Source organism: Lytechinus variegatus, chromosome 8 (assembly GCF_018143015.1).
Source record: "Lytechinus variegatus isolate NC3 chromosome 8, Lvar_3.0, whole genome shotgun sequence".
NCBI classification, from domain to species: domain Eukaryota; kingdom Metazoa; phylum Echinodermata; class Echinoidea; order Temnopleuroida; family Toxopneustidae; genus Lytechinus; species Lytechinus variegatus.
In genome coordinates, this window is record NC_054747.1 from 13,422,178 (window position 1) to 13,438,957 (window position 16,780).

Sequence of the window (16,780 nt, forward strand, 5' to 3'; positions counted from 1 at the left end):
TGATCATCTAGAAAATCATCCGTTGAGTATCATCCATTCTCAGAGCGTTGCAACGTCAGATCGACATCCGACATGTTTTCTTTACCAGCGTCCTCCGATTGTAGAGGCCAAACAAGTGCATGAACTTACAGTACCTTTAACGTTTAAAGACTGATGTTACCAACTTTGCATTATATACAGTCCAAACAATTTCCCATATGACATTCTTGAGTACATCTACCGGTGTTCCAAAATAGCATCCGACCATGGATTTATCAACAATTGCGTGTTTTCGGTGTGTCACCGCCATGACTACCTACCCTACGACACTGACCGAAGGCACAGTTGATTCCTGTGCTCCTTCAGTTGCGTTCACTGTTCTGTTCATCCTCTGTGGTATGATAACAGTCTTCTCCAATATCGTTAACCTCGTGGCTCTTGCTCGCACACAACAATGCTTTAACGACAATACCAGATTGTGCTTTCAAGCAGTAGCAGTCGTAGACTTCTTTGTAGGTCTCTTCTGCTGCACTTTCCATTCTATCCGCTTTTCAGGGTTGTCCATCTCCAGGACGAGGACCTTCTCCATAATTGGGGTCATCGGATGCTCAACGCTCTTTAATCAATCCATCATGATTCTTGCTTGCGTTAGTATAGATCGGTATCTTGCCGTGACAAGACCGTTGCGGTATCACGCAATCGTCACGAAGAGACGAATGATCATGCTGATTGTCTTCGGGATGTTCGTTGGCACCATGAACTCGTCTGCAAGCCTAGCTCATAAGATTATCGCAGGATTCAGCGATTTGAAATTCGCATCTGTAGACATCGCCACAAATCCCATACTTGTCATCTACTTCGCACTCATTCTCACATCAGCCGGGATAACGACCTTCTGCAATACTGTCCTCGTTATTCTGGCGAGGAAGCACCGACGCCGCATCGCCGCTACGTCCGGTACTAGCGAACGAAGTAAAGCAGGAGACACGGAATCTGGCGGGCATCAGCGTCGCGGGAACAAGGACATCCGGACTATCTTCGCTGTTACCGGCGCGTTCTACATCACATGGGGAGCGCAGGTATCGGTGAATTTCACAAGCGCTGCATTAGGCAAAGAAATGCCTTGCATTGCAAGGAACATTCTTCTCATATTCGTAATCAGCAACAGTTTCTGGAACGCTCTTATCTATCTCCTAATGAATTCTTCATTTCGCAGGATCGTATGGCGAATGTTTACAAGAGACACATTCAATGAAAATACTGTTCATACCATTAATGCGTAACCATGGTAGTAGTAATTCAGGTTTAAAATCTAACTAGTCATTCATTTCAATAGCGCTAGAGTGAGAACATCTTGGCGCGGATCCAGGTGGAATACACACAGTACCATGTTAGCGTCCCTGTTGCCCTTGCACAATAGTCGGTCTCTCCAAACACTCGTGTCTCGTCCAGCTGGATACGCGCCTGGAACGGTCCCTGTAAATATCATGACTACGGAGGCCTTACGCAAGCGAAACTGATTCTAGACCGAAAAAAGCCTTTAAAATACTTCCAATGACATGTCGGTTTGAAGTCGGTTTCGTTTGTGCAACCGTAAAATTAACATTGAGTGAAAGAATGTTATGGGGGTATAGGTTTCAAGTGGTGGGTGCTGTAGATGTTCAAGCAGGCAAACAAGGTACATTTTAAACGAATTGACCCGTATTTTGAAGTCAGGTTTGACTTAGACTGTGGTCTAACTCTGTACTAAAATTATGGGGAGCCAAAAAGTATAGAATTATGTTTCTAATGCATATATTTCTTACGTTTACTATTTTGCTTTCATTCTGAAGAAAAATACTTCAAAATACCTCATTCCCAGACAATTATGAGCAATTCGGGTGTCATCAATAAATTGGAGGTGTACTGTTAAAGATGTGTGCCCCAATTGGCTATCCATACTTAAACCACAACTTTTAACCGAGGTTTAATTTAAACCCAAATTCAGAATACGGGCCACTAAAATTTAAATTCATCACGGGACAAGATGTATCTATTTAGGTGTTATTTCTGTTTCTGATGTATTTATTTGTAATCTGTGTTCCGAATGTAATATAGGCCTACTTTTTTCAAAGCTTTATTCTGTCCACTAATGTTATATATCAAGAGCCTAATAATACTTTTGAAATATATATTTTTAACGATTACATGAGAGTAAGATAAATTGATTATATTATAATAATTAGGCCTATATCATAATCTTTAATCGTTATTTGGCAGGAAATGTCATTTATTGATTACCTAAATTCTAAGTTTGGGCTAAATTTATTGGAGCTATGAGTGCAAAATGTTATTGAATATCAAACATTGATGCTTCTTGTGTTTACTGGGATTCGGTCCATGGGTTAATGAAGAAAAAAAAATGCTGCAATCATCATTCAAAGAAATCATTAATTATTCGAATTCCACATGTGACGATAAAATGATAATGTACTAATAACAGTGATATCGCATTAGACTTTTCATAGATTAGCGACAACTTTAGACCACGGATAGAGTTCAGAGTACGGGCACGTGAGCGCATTGTCCATGTGACCCTTTTATTGCGAGAAACCACTAAACTGAAACGACAAACTATATTCGGTTGGTTCTAGGGAGTGGTAGCAAGCGGTTAAACACACAATAAATAATAAATATAATATCTTAGCACATGTATACTTGTATGTATACGCACAATATATGTGTGAACATTTGGTCTACATTCACACATGTATTTAATTATGTGTGTATGTATATACCCTGCAGGTCGGTTGTCTTTATGAATGTATTCTTTTTCTTTTTTTTTTCATTGTTTGTAACTCTTACGTGATTTATGCATTTTTTAAAAATTGTTTGCAGGGCAGCAAAGATAAACTGTTTTTTTTTTAGTCCACTGACACGGTTATCAAAACAAACCATATAAATAAGCAAGCACTAAAAAATAATAAAATGCCCTACGCATTTTAAGCAGCAAGTGAACTTTCGTTTCATTCATGTGACCCATGCCATGATTTTTTGGTCGTAATGGAATGTATTCACAGTGCTTATATTTTTCATCAATTAACTTTAAAATGCCCTAGGAATTTACATAACCAAGTGAGCTTGCGATTGCATTCTTCTAAATTATTTGTCGATGCTCCGGAATGTGGAATTAAGATATTAATCTGCTTATAAATTTTTAAATGATATTGCATTTGTTGTTTTCATTTTCCTTTCAATCATATTATCTTACCGATAAAATATTTTTATGGGGGGGGGGGTTGATGGATGGGAAAATGCTTACTTAAAATATTTAACATTTTCTCACCCATAAACAGTTTCGTTTTCAATAGGCTCGACGGATAGCCGGGTCTTTTTGCGAATTAGGATAGAAAACGGGTGATGACCAAAACAAATCCAGCTGTTAATGGATCACTAACATGTGTCTGCGCTCATCATTAAAAAAAATACCCGTGCAGATTGCAAGAAAAAGTTCCAACTCTGAATGAGTTGAGCGAGTATTCCTTGGGAAGTTTCATGTGAAGAATATACACGAATAATAACAAATTGTTTCATTGCATTAATAGCAATTTTAGATAGATTTTGTTCTCTCGATCGGGTGTCCGTTTGAAATTGCATATCTGTTATCTTCATTTCTTTATACACTGTTAAAAAGGTTGGGGGAAAAAAAACCATCATTGGGCAACATACTGTCCACACAACTAATCTTTCCAAATTGGGTAATAAAAACTACGAGTGGGTAATAAACGATTGGGTAATAACAAATAAGGATTTGGTAATAAATTTGCTCAAGTTGATAATAATCGCCCAATATATATATCTTTTTACAAACATATACATTACCCAACACAGTGGACAGTATGTTGCCCAACATTCTAAGCGTGCAACTATGATATTACTTTTCGAGCATGACAATTTCACGATATAAAAACAAATAATGGAATGTGAGGTGATTTGATTTGATTTTATTGATTTCCGTTTCACAACATAAGAAAGATAAATATAACATGATAAGGTCGAAAATACTGCAAAACATAATAAATATATATAACATAATCTTAGACTTAAGGAACATGATTTAACAAATAAAAAAAACCTAATGTGACAGTTGTATTTGAAAGTAAAACGGAGGGTCTTGCCGCAAAAAGCCAAGCTTGTGATACTGAAGTGAAATTCATATCATCGACCGGTTATCAAACTTCAATAAGGCTGTACCTATTTCCGACTACGAAATATAATCAACTTGAAATGCAAGGTAAAGGCGTATTTTTTCGACCATTGTTATTTAATCTTCAGTAAGTCAATATAAAATGTAAATGGATGTCGGAATTCAGCATGAACATGTTTCTGATCAAATTGAGGGGCTTTCATTATTGATTATGAAAGCAACCCCTGTTTTACAATGCTATAGTCACACCGATGGGGCAGATCGATAGAGTGTCATTCGATATAACATTAAAACTTTGTTCGATATAGAGTTGGCTTCGCCCGATTGACTTGAGCGTTAGATTTGACAAGCATGCAGTAGCTGAGTAAATTAACTAACCACGCAACCCGTTATCCAAGGGTTCAATTCAATCATGTTAGCTGCAGTAATTGATCGTGTCAATAAAGTAAAATGATACAGTACTAATCTTGATACCTTGTGAGGGCAGATGAAAACCTGAAGATGCCGTTAATGAGAGAATCTTATTCAAGTTCATAATGGCACGTCCCACTTCCTTTGCACACGTATCGTGTATGTCGGCATGCACAGGATAACATAATTTAATACCCCTTGTCGACATATTTGAATATTCAGCCCATGGAACGAACATACGCGTGCTCAGGCATCTTATTCAAACCAAGCGCATTCACCCTTACATACACACACACGCGCACAAAACGCACACACACCCGCACGTACATACTCTCTCCCACTCACACATGCCCGTCAATTACGGATACATTCACTAATTAAAGTTCGTTTATCAAAATGCACATTAAGATTAATTTATTTTCCGTTCACAAAATGCAACAAAATAACATTTTTTGTTAAAAATCAAATAGCTCTCCTACTGAGGTACCATTCGACCAATAATCAATTTAAGATAACAAAACATTTGCCTGTACTTCTTTATTAATTCATGATTGGTGAGCAGGGTTTGGCTGTATTTGTAAACGTTAGTAATATATATGCCTATCTTTGTAATTACTATTTTATCATGTCTTTTTATACACCAGGACCAAGATGCAAAACAGTAATTTTATCTCTGATCTTGTGAACCTGTTTAAATATGTGTGAATAAATAAATAAATAAATAATAAATTTGAAAGTAAACTCCGAGGTCAGTAAATAAGAGGAGGTTCAGAAGCTCTAAAGAAAAAAGAAACGGGGGAAAAGTAGAAGAATAAGACCCCCACCCCCACAAGGTTCAGGCAACAAATCAAATTCTTTTGATACTTTAGTACCGCAAAAGAGCTTAGTCGGTAAGCTTTCTCGTATGTATGAGAAGAGCCGTGGTGTAGAGGTTCTGAATCTCGCCTTGTAAACAGAGGGTCGTGTGTTCGAATCCCACCGCGGTCTAGCGTCCTTTGGCAAGACGTTAATCCACTTTTTGCCACTCTCGACCCAGGTGCTAAATGGGTACCCGGTAGGATGCGAAAGATATTGTATGTTTGAATTTGCCAGCGCCGTTATGAGGCTGCGATGAATGCAAGGAATGCTCCCCAGGGAGTGGAAATTGTGCACTTTTCGTGTGGCATTGGTAATAATATGCTGTAAAGCGCTTTGGGCCATTCTGGGAAAAGCGCTATATAAAAATTGGCTATTATTATTATCATCATTATCATTATCATTATTATGTATGATTAGTCAAACATTCGTTACCATTGATAATGAAAACAAGACCTTAAATGTTTGACTAGGATTATGTATGCTTTACACACAATATCGATATTCAATGATAATGATAATAATAATGATAATAATAACAAAAATAATATAATAATATCAATATGTTCCAATTGTATAGAGCAGGTATATAACTACATTATACTCTACTGCGCTTGATACTTTATGTCATATTATTATCCGGCTTTACCCGAGCCGCCGTATAGGCGCTAAAAGCATTCTAGGAATAAAGTCCTACCAATTTACCAATTTACCAATACCTTACCTGGGTCGAAAGCATGCACAATCGAACCCACGTCCCTCTAATTGAAAGAAGGGAATCGTAACCACTAGACCACGACGCCCCCACTTATAAAGCTAATGCATTTAATTATTCAAACTTTATTATTGCTTTCTATTGCAATCAATGCTTTATTTTTTGGGTGATATCACCTTTTATGCACATGTATATTTCAACCTGCCTTAAACCGGTATAGGGTTATGGACCTGGTTTTGATTGCTACTTTTTCATCGTTTGACCTTGTTCGTCACTTGTATACTGTTTATCTTTGAAATAAAGAAATGGCTGAAATCTGACGATGTGTTTGAGAGTTACATAAGGAGAGAGAAATTTAGAACGGGGAGTTGGAGGTGAAGAACGGTGGGATGCCATATTTAACACTATTGTTCCTTTTCGATTGGTGCGACTTTTGTTTTAAGTAGGGGTTGTTACAACCGATAATGTCCCAGCAACGCATGATGTCACACCAACGCATAATGTCGCAAATTGCGACGTTATGCCAAGAGCGTCCAACGCATACTGTCAAAATTAGCAGTTAAAGACAGTTTATCGTTTGTCAGAGGTTAAACATCTTATGTATGTAATGTCATTATTGAACAAATACTTCTTTTCTTATTATCGCTCTCTCACTTTTTATTTTGTTTCTGTGAGTAACGATAGTCAGCTTTTGACTCCTAAGGTTGGCTTCCTCTCTTACGGCAAAATGGCAGATATACATGGTGAAGCAACGGGCTTTGATAACCGGAGGGGGCTTAAGGTAATCGTCCAAATAGGCTATTAACAGCCAGATTCAAGGACTTCAAGGAACACTGTTTCATCGACTGCTGTATAAAAACACGATCGTGATTTCCTTGTTCTTTCACTGACAATTAGAGACCTATTTCTTTCCCTTCAAAGGGGAAGTTCACCCTGACTGTAAATTGTTTTATGCATTTGACAGCAGAATAAAAAAAGAAAAACAATAATTGCTAAAGCTTTGACGAAGACTCATTAAAAAAATGACAGTCAGTTCTTACTATTTTTTTGATGTTATATGCATGATCTCATTTGACTGAAATGATTTACCATATTTTCCTCAATGAAGATTAAATGAAAGCATGTGTCCGATGTGATAATTATGTTCAATGCGCGGATGGCGATTTAAAGAATATGATGAAATGGCATTTTATGGAATTCAATGTGACATAATGAGAAGGGGGGGGGGGGGGGTGCTATGTTCATGTATCGTCACATGTGGAATTAGCATTGTTTAATGATATATTGTTACGGTCAAATTGGTCCTTATTGTCGAATATGTATCAATTAAATATATTATCATTCAAATAAAAATATTTAAAAAAAATACTGAGTGTAAGATGTCATCGACTGTCTTATTTACGTGTCACTGAGTTGTGCATATCACTGTTATGTGACAAAGAAGCAAAACAATAATTTAAAATGTCACAACTTTCTTATTTTACATCCGATTTTGATGAAATTTGTTTACATCATGCTAGTTTGCTCTATTCATTCAAACCAATTTTTTCTGAGGTGGACTTGAACTTTACTATTTTCTTTTATTCTTCTGTTTAAATCGTAAAGAAATTTTCATCGCGACAAAAATCCCTTTAAACTAAACTGATTGCAATAATGGGCACCTTTAGATTGACTGATAAGATGGTATTTAGGAATGATAACGGTATTTTTTAACTATTGTCATGTGATCTGGAATTCTTACCTATTTAACCTCATAAACAGTCGCATATTACACGAGCGACGCCTTAGAGTTCATGAAATCTGACCAATTCACAATGAAATTTATTCCAAATATCCCTTTAAGCTAGTGGGTTCATCAACGCAAACAGGAGGGTTATGCAAAACGAATGGTGAAGCAACTTCCTTTGCAATATCTAACAGACATTCCTTAACATGATTATTGTAAAGGCAAACCCACAAAATATTGCACTTCCGAAAACAATGCACTTGCTTTTCACAGATGGAAGTATGATGGCATAAATCATTGATTTTAAACTGTTTCCTTATATGATATTAAGATGTTAATGGAATACTAATACCAATAGTGATATTTGCACTCGCATTTCTTACCGAATCAAGCAGTTATTTTGAAAATCTGAATCTAACAAAAATAAATAAAACATATTCCTTTCAAATCTTGAAAATTAAAATCAGATTTTTGACCGCGGCAGTGTAATACAATGGTTTATTGTTCACAACTACCACTTGTGTCATATCGACGGTGCAAGACTTCATGTCGAAGAGGTGGGGTTTTAAAGAAAGAACTGTTAAGATGAGGAATGTTAACATATTCTGCTTTGCTATCTAATGCAGATATTAACATACAAGAAGTACAACGGTGTTTCCGTTTCTGGAAACGCATTTTATAATAATTTTTTTTTTGACATTCGAAAAATGTTTTGGGGGCATCGTCATCCCACCCCCTTCCCCTTTCTGTACCCTTTCTCTCTGTCTTATCCTATCTCTTCATCACTGTCACTCCTTCGAATGTCTTTTTACCATTCCTCCCTCTTGATCCCTTCCTCTTTCCACTCATCTTCTCCTTCGTATCCTTTACACCCCCCCCCCTCTCTCTCCATCTCTCACTATATCTCTCCCTGTCGGTCACTTTGTATTCGTATTAACACGTTGAATGGGACAGGGCATCTAAAGGGTTTTTCTGATGGAGAGAGGAGGCAAACGATTTATTGTTCTCAACTGGATAACAAAGGCAATTTTGACTTACAAGGGCAGTACGTTCCTCTTCTATCTCTTCTGTTCACTTCCTTATACCCTTTTCTTCCCTTTTTCGCTTTCCCCATTCACTATATTAGAGGGGTGGTTAATCCTCCCATATGCCCCCTTGAAGCGCCGCCCCTGTTTAAGAGGTGTATTCGAATAAAAAAAGAAAAACCTTCTGAATACATTGCCATGCCAATCACCTGCTGATGTTTCCCGCTTATTATCTCTCGCCGTTATCGTTCTTCGCGAACTCGGATCGTAACAGCATAGTCTTTATATGCAGACACGCATAAATACGCCAAATCCTGTTAACTATCGAGCGCTCCAGCAAGTTCATTCCTGAAAAATGAAATGAAGTAAAATATATACAATAAAACTGAATGATAAGCATGTTGGGGGACCAAATAATGAATTTTCAAAAATATGCATCAAAACGTGATAAATTATTGTTTGTATGTACATTTCCAATGATTATGGCCTGTACTGTGACACCATCCATAACAATTTTCTTGTGTACAATACTGAAAAAGGGTGTTATTGTAGGCCTACTTGTTTAAAAATCCGTATTGCTTGTGAACCTCCACAACTGTGTACAAGGTTTTTTTTGTTCTTTGAACATGTATGAATATCATATTTGCCTATGAACACATCTCACGAGAGTCTATAAACCCATCAAAATCTCCACCCCTGCACAGGTATTCGCTGATGCAACCAGCATTCTACTATTATTTACTGTATGCTTGTTACGACATGGATTATTGTAGCGAAAACACATACAAATATTCTCCTTTTTATGCTTCTACGGTTCAGTATTGATTTATTCAAATCTACATTGATATGTCCCAATATACATAGAAACTGGAACGAGTTTGTACGTCAAGACTACGGATAGTTAGCACCGTCACCATAGTAACCAATCCTTCTTCTTGGTCAGCAAGCCTGATGATGATTTATATTTTTGCTACCTATTTATTATCACTCCAAGGTTCTCTTTGACCTGTCATGTCTAAACTAATTGGGATCATGTCAATTAGTGTTGGTATGTTTTGGACATGACTATTATTTTGGTCTATTCTAATGAGAGGAACACGTTGTGCGTTCACCACGGAACAACCTTCTAAATATCATAACTAAGGGGAATCAATTTAATCTCCGAAAGGTCAAGCTTCTGCATCATGTTTTTTTTTCTGTAGATACATTCTGCATGGATAACATCGAAATAATATGTAACGTCCATACTTCGTAATGAGTCTATATGCGTTGGCGTCATCGTGTGTCCTTATTTTCTATGCAATGACATATGAGATCCAACTGGTTCCTAATTACTTGCAAAGAAATTCTACTTCATACAGGTTTGTTAATTTATTTCTTTCTAAAATGCTATGTTTGTTCATGTTGTTATTCATTTTTTGTAGATGCGAAGGCTTATAGCAATGTTTGTTCATGTTAAAAATGTAAACGGAAGGTGTTTTTGTTCATGAAATCTGCAATGCGACGTTCAAAATATACCAAATCCGCCCCACATCACGCCAACTGGATTAGTAAAAAAAAATAAAAATCAAGCACAAATTTTCAAATCTCGTCAACATGTGATATTGCATAAAGAAAATTTTGACATTAACAAGTTTTTGCATCAATTGTTTCGCAAAACAGATGCACAGCATAGGCGATATAGTAGTGACTGATCCAATGTAGCCACACACTTTCCTATGCTCTTCAGTTTCATATTGGTTTAATTTCTTATATCCCTATGTGTATCTTATTATGTTGTTGATATCCTTTCTGATTATACATGTATATATATATGAAGAAAAAATATTGAAATAAACAGTGACTTTGCGGGGTCATCGTTTCTTTATCCTTAATATCACCCACGCCTGGCTACTTTATTCGATTGATATATTTCCGTTCAACAAAATTTTCAAAATATAATCAAAGTAACAATACCTTCTCGGTATAATACAGCCAGTTGATGTTCAGATATTGAAGATATATTAAACAAAACTCAAGAGAGTTGCAATTATTTTATCTATATGAAGAATGCCAAGAAAAGCAAAGCTGGTATAGATGGCAAGTCTCTAAACTTAGTTTCAATTCTAATTAACAAACTATATACAAAACTATATACAAAAATGGAGACGGACGCGGAAGACTAGCTTCAGACATGTAATCTATAAAATATTAAAAATAAAGCGAATTAGCGACATTAAAAATAAGAGAAAGAAGTTCAATTAGTAATAATTGCAATGTTTACTAAGCATACATTATTCATTCTAATTTTATCTCGACTACGGTCAGGAAGGTCTTACATGTTTTAACGATATTTTTGAAATATTATTTTTGAACTTATCAAGCCATTTTTGTCGCAATGTTTGACAGAGTATTATCCACAAGGATCGATGCAATATATTGATTTGATACTACGGATAAAAATTCCTCACTATTGATTTATTTCTCATCTTCCTCTCCTGAATGTAATGATGAGAACACTAAGGCATGCCTTACTTAAGCATGTTAAAGTTTGCTTCTCTCCGTTGATAAAGAATGCATCTACCACCATGCAAGCAATTCATTTCTATATCGCTTTATGGTCTTGTTTTCAGATGGATGCATTCATAATGCTTGCGATGGAACATTGACGAATGCATTGACTGGGTTTTCAACTTTCGTTTCATGCTTATGGACTTTCAAGCAAAGGAAAGCACTCATGAACATTCTTCCATGAATCGCATCCCCGTTTTTAAACAATATCTTGGTACTGGAAGACCTATGAAAACTATATAGCAAATAAATAGTATAATAATAAACCATGGATAAGAAACGTGGAAGTTCATTCCCGAAAAGGAAAACACCGGGAAAGTTTGAGCTGAATGCAACTTCTGGAGACATTCCCAAGGCACCACCAACCAGCCCTAATCTGCAAGGGGGCGCCCCAGCCGGCACCCTGCCTCCTTTACGCGTTCGGTCAGCGCTTCTACGTCAGCGCTCTTTAACCGTCCAATCGCCAACTCCCAGTCGTCCAGATTCGCGCACATCATGCGTGACTGCACGTGCAACCACCATCGGGTGCGCAGCGGCGTGCCATCAACACCACGGAAACGGAAGTGACAGCACACGGCGACCTCGGTCGATCGCGGAGCTTCGGAAACTAACACGTGAGCAAGCAGACGAACTGAAGGATCCTCAAAATATGACACGCAACCGACAGATGAAGCAACTGGAACGCAGTCAGTCCGCAGGTCCGTATGCAAATGAGCAATATCGTCGAATTCATCCAAATCGTCTCGCGACCGAATTTGATGTCTCGTACGTTCTCGTATATCACGAGATTTTCAGTGACGCAGATTAAATTATCACAACGTGCGATGCAGTTGGTGAATTGTCAACATGGTGGGGTGAGTTGATTTAGTATTTATTTAGCTATATTGTGATGTATTTCTGTCATTTTTTCGTCCTGTGAAAGATAGGAAATCTGTCTTGAAAGAGCAGCATTCATTTTATATTTGCTTTTGAATGGCTTTGGGACAAGTGTGATCTTGACCCGATTAAAGGGTTAGCAAAAAAAGGATTGCGTTCAGCTGAAAGAGTAGAAGTTGCCCTTTCCGAAGATACCAAATTTGTACGGGCTCAAAAAAAAAAGTTTTGAGTAATATCAATTTGAAATTTGACAATTTTCTGTGATTTTCATGCCTTGACTACGGATCGTCGGTCACGTGACCGCGCGATTTTGCGAATATACTGCCTTTTGTTGAGTGTTTTGCGAGGCCTTTCCGATTCGCCAGAAGTAATGAATGCAGTCCCATGCACTTCTTTTTGTGTCTGTCATAAAAATTATGTCGCTGCGAATGACATTATTTGATTGAGGTAATTACTCAATGATTTTTATCGACTCTTGAATTGAGCAAGTTTAACCCATAGCCTACTAATTTTTTGTAGCTTTTTAGAATTGTTACAAGAAGTTTTTTTTAGGACTTTGACCTGTCATTTTAGTAGGGCTTGGCTTGTATTCAGCCAAGGCAGGGCACTCCATCAAGGCCTACATTAACATGTAGGCACGAACAAAACAGTTCAAATCAATGACAATCACAATGAACTTCACTACGGCTACACTACACCCCACCTACCCGAACTTCGAGACCGTGAATTCTATCTGAATCTGATATATTCAGAATGACAAAGGTGGGATTTTATGGGGGGGGGGTAGGCCAAAAAATCATGCAATATCATGTTTTTTTAAAAAAAAAAAATTAAAACTAATAATATTCTTACTTTACACCAAGTTTCTTTCAGTAAAAAAAAATTGGTGATTTAAAGCCAACATGAAGTTCCTCACACGTAATCTGCTGCTGATTTTAAAACATTGCATGCGCTACGATAGGCCTAGGGTCCGAGCTCGGACCAGACCCGTACCTCACGCAAATGGCATGCGATACGGCAGCAAATTATTCATATGTGTGAGGAAATTCATGTTGGCTCTAAATCACCAATTTTGAGACTGATAGAAGCATGGAAAAGAAACGAAACTTGGTGTAAATTAAGAATGTTGGTTTCGATTGTTTTAAAAATTGTGATGTTGCATGAATTTTATATTTCCCCCCCTTAAAAATCCCACCTTTGTCACTCAGAATATCAGATAGAGTTCATGGTCTCAAAGTTCGCGCATAACTTTGAAAAAAGTTTATGAAAATTTCGCAAAAATCATTTGAAATGAATAGAAAGTTGATTTAAATTTAATTAAGGTCTCCCTAAAAACACATTTTCAAAGTCTTTGTTATTTTCTCAAAATAAACCAAATTGGAAGAAATAGCTGATCAGTGATTTTGTTAATTTTCCAATAAGACTCTGGAATCTATTCCAACAGAAAGCACACATTTGGTAATTACGATACCATTTTCAAGTGTCATACAGATCTCGGTCTATGCAAAAACTAGGTACGATTGAAGATACATAAAATACATTTTCTTGTAAAGAGAAAATGAGAAAAGGCTTTCAACTCTACCAATGAGACAAATTGGTTTTTTTTTTAATTGTCTAGAATCCACTTTGTTCCAGAGCTCCCAGAGTTAGCTTACTTCCATGCACAATTTATTCTTGCCTTTGGTTATAATGTTAATGTTTAAATTTATCTTTTTTTTGTCTAGGTCATCCCACCCAGCCCGCCCCAACGTTCATGTGTATGGTGATTCACTGTTGCGCGATATAAAGTTGGATATTGATGACATTAACTTTTCTGTATACTGTCAACCTGGTGCAACTGTTGAGAGACTGACTCAGTTCATAAAAAACAATGTAAATACTGGTATATGTAAATGTGTAGCAGATGTTGAGATCGTCATCCTTCATGTAGGAACGAACAATTTGAACTTTGATGTCTGGGATTGGATCGAAAAGAAGTATAAACATTTGTATTCTACTGTTCGAGAATTGTATCCATGTGCAACAATCATCTTTAGTGGGATTGCTCCTCGGTGGGACAGGCAGGACTTATATGAAGCCAGTGTTTTTTTTAATTTGAAACTGAACAATTTCACGGCTCGTACACAATTATGTGAGTTCATTGAATCACCAGACTGCTTCTCAATTGATGACAGATGTCATAGATGGGACGGTTTACATCTTACATCGAGAGGAAAAACATTATTAGCTGAAGCTTTCGTGAAGAAGGTTAGGAAAGTTATATTTCCATGTCAACCTACATCCTATATTCCGAAGGAACTAAAACGTTTGTATACACCCAAGAGAAAGAGAAGGAAAAGTGACGGTGAAGAGCAGAAAGAGTTAAACAATTATAAAGGCGAGGAGAAAAAACAACATCAAGAATGGAAGTTACAGGAAAGATTGAAAAAGAAGACGCATTGCTGTAATAAAAAAAAATGGAGTGTCGACTGGGATGAGAATGTCATCCCCAGGAGAAGGGCTAGACCACCTACGCCACCAGTGTTGCCACCAGACCGGCATATCCCAGAAATGAGATGTAACATGCTCATCCCATATGAACATGTTGCTAAGCACAAGGAAACACAAGGGTTTAGCTCAGTGCCGAGTGTAAAGCTACCTCAACCTACCAGCCGCTATGTGGGACGTAAGAAAAAAGGGAAGGCAAAGCGTAGGCGAGACAGAGCCACCAAGAAAAGGAAGAAGAGAAAGAAGGTATTTTTTTTATTTATTAAGCTGTTATGAATTGTGAAGAAGATACTTTATCTGTAATGAGTCCACTATAAACATGTACCAACAATAATCAGTCACTTTTATCTGTGTTCATCATGTATGCTCGAGTTTAACAAGTTCGAGGATTATGACTTATGAGAAAATTTTGTCAAATGATATTACACTCAACTTGGCATCAGTCAGCATTCTCTTATTGTAATCTTTATTGTGATTTGCAGCACTTTTAGGCTTGGAATTTTTTTTTTTTTACAAAGAGTTTAATTTATATCTACAAGTAGATCAGTGTGATACACGAACATGTATCATCGCTGTAGTCATATTATGCTAATGGGGTCATTTAATTAGAATTTCTTACTAGTAAATTTGACTGGTTTGCTCATACCTACAAGATTATACATGTATGAGCTTGACATTAAACTCACTAAAACTCTACATGCGTAATCATGAGATGATGAGAAACGTTATACATGCATGTATCTAGTTAAAAATTATAGACACTTAGATTCCTGTTCCAATTGACCTACCGTAACTTAAATTTGAAGAAATGTAGGCAATCAGAATGACATGGAATTCCTGTGAGGCATTCGCTATACATGGACTAATTGCATGCACACGCATACTCTGTAGATTTACTCCCCCTATCTTCTTTCATCGGTACAGAGAACAAATCCGTGGAACGTTGTGTGTTCAACAGACTCACTCTTTTCAGTCACCCCTCCATCGACTTCAGAGAAACTTACAGCTCATCAATCACCACATGTCAGCTCTACTGCCCATGTCCACACACCTTTCTTGCAGTACATTAGCTGCTCTGATGACCCAGACGGTCCAGTCCTTTCTTCAAATATGCAACTAGACTCTGAAATTCTCCACCTGCAAGCTCGGTTTGTAATCATATTAGTCTGTGTTTTGATTCAGCAGCTGGGGTGAGGAAAAGGATTTCTGATGGGGAGAAACCTGTCTTCAAATGTAAGAAGAAGAAAAGGGACCCCTGTGCAATTTGTAATCGATCAATAGTTACAAAGTGCTTTCATTTAGCTTCTGCACGTTCTGACAAATTAGTAGATATCATTAGGGAGAAACTTCCCCAAATTGAAAATGACCAATGCATTTGCAATGCATGTAGAGTGAAGTATTCAAAAAAAGCTGATGATCCAGAGTACACACCAAAGAAATCTAGGAAGAAAGAAAGGCCCCCATGTTTCTTGTCACATGATTTTTTATGTCAAAATAGTTCTGAGCTTGACTCAAGAATAGCTGTTGAAGAATTCAATGATGCATTTTCCCTTAATTACAGCACTCTCCCGCATGAAATCCCACTTTGTAGAAAACATCGTTCTCATATTACTAATTTTTCTGGCCTTAGGTATTGTTGTGTATGTTCTGTCACCTTGCGTCCAACCGTTAAACGTTATGCTTTATGTAATAACCAGGAGGTAGACTTAAACAGATTACAAGAAATTAATGATGAGCTTAATATCGATGATGATAGCATTATCTGTAAACAGTGTTATAATCTCTCAACAAGAAATTATCAAGAGTTAGGCACTTTGACATTAAGGGATATTAAATATAATTTAGATAAAGAACTTGTTTTATGTGACACTCCAGAATCAATTCTTTCAGTTACATGCAACCAGACTTTCAAGATACTGTATTCATGGTGCATTGAAAATCATGGATTTTTACTTTTAGATGCATATGAC

At 37.0% G+C, this 16,780-nt stretch overlaps 2 protein-coding genes across 3 annotated transcripts; both read left to right on the top strand.

Annotated features, from left to right (window-relative positions):
* The first annotated feature begins 287 nt into the window (after positions 1-287).
* Positions 288-1,262, top strand: LOC121420668 (probable G-protein coupled receptor 21). The gene has a single exon (XM_041615330.1). It carries the CDS (start codon positions 288-290, stop codon positions 1,260-1,262), a length of 975 nt encoding a protein of 324 aa, XP_041471264.1.
* Positions 1,263-12,128: 10,866 nt separating this feature from the next.
* LOC121420008 lies at positions 12,129-16,006 on the top strand. Of its 2 annotated transcripts, XM_041614526.1 has the most exons (3): positions 12,129-12,301; positions 14,048-15,056; positions 15,735-16,006. In XM_041614526.1, exons 1-3 carry the CDS (start codon positions 12,294-12,296, stop codon positions 16,002-16,004), a joined length of 1,287 nt encoding a protein of 428 aa, XP_041470460.1. In that variant the 5' UTR covers positions 12,129-12,293; the 3' UTR covers positions 16,005-16,006. The 2 variants fall into 2 exon arrangements, with proteins under 2 accessions (XP_041470460.1, XP_041470459.1); XM_041614525.1 differs by lacking the exon at positions 12,129-12,301 and having other exon boundaries at positions 13,517-15,056.
* The last annotated feature ends 774 nt before the right edge of the window (positions 16,007-16,780 follow it).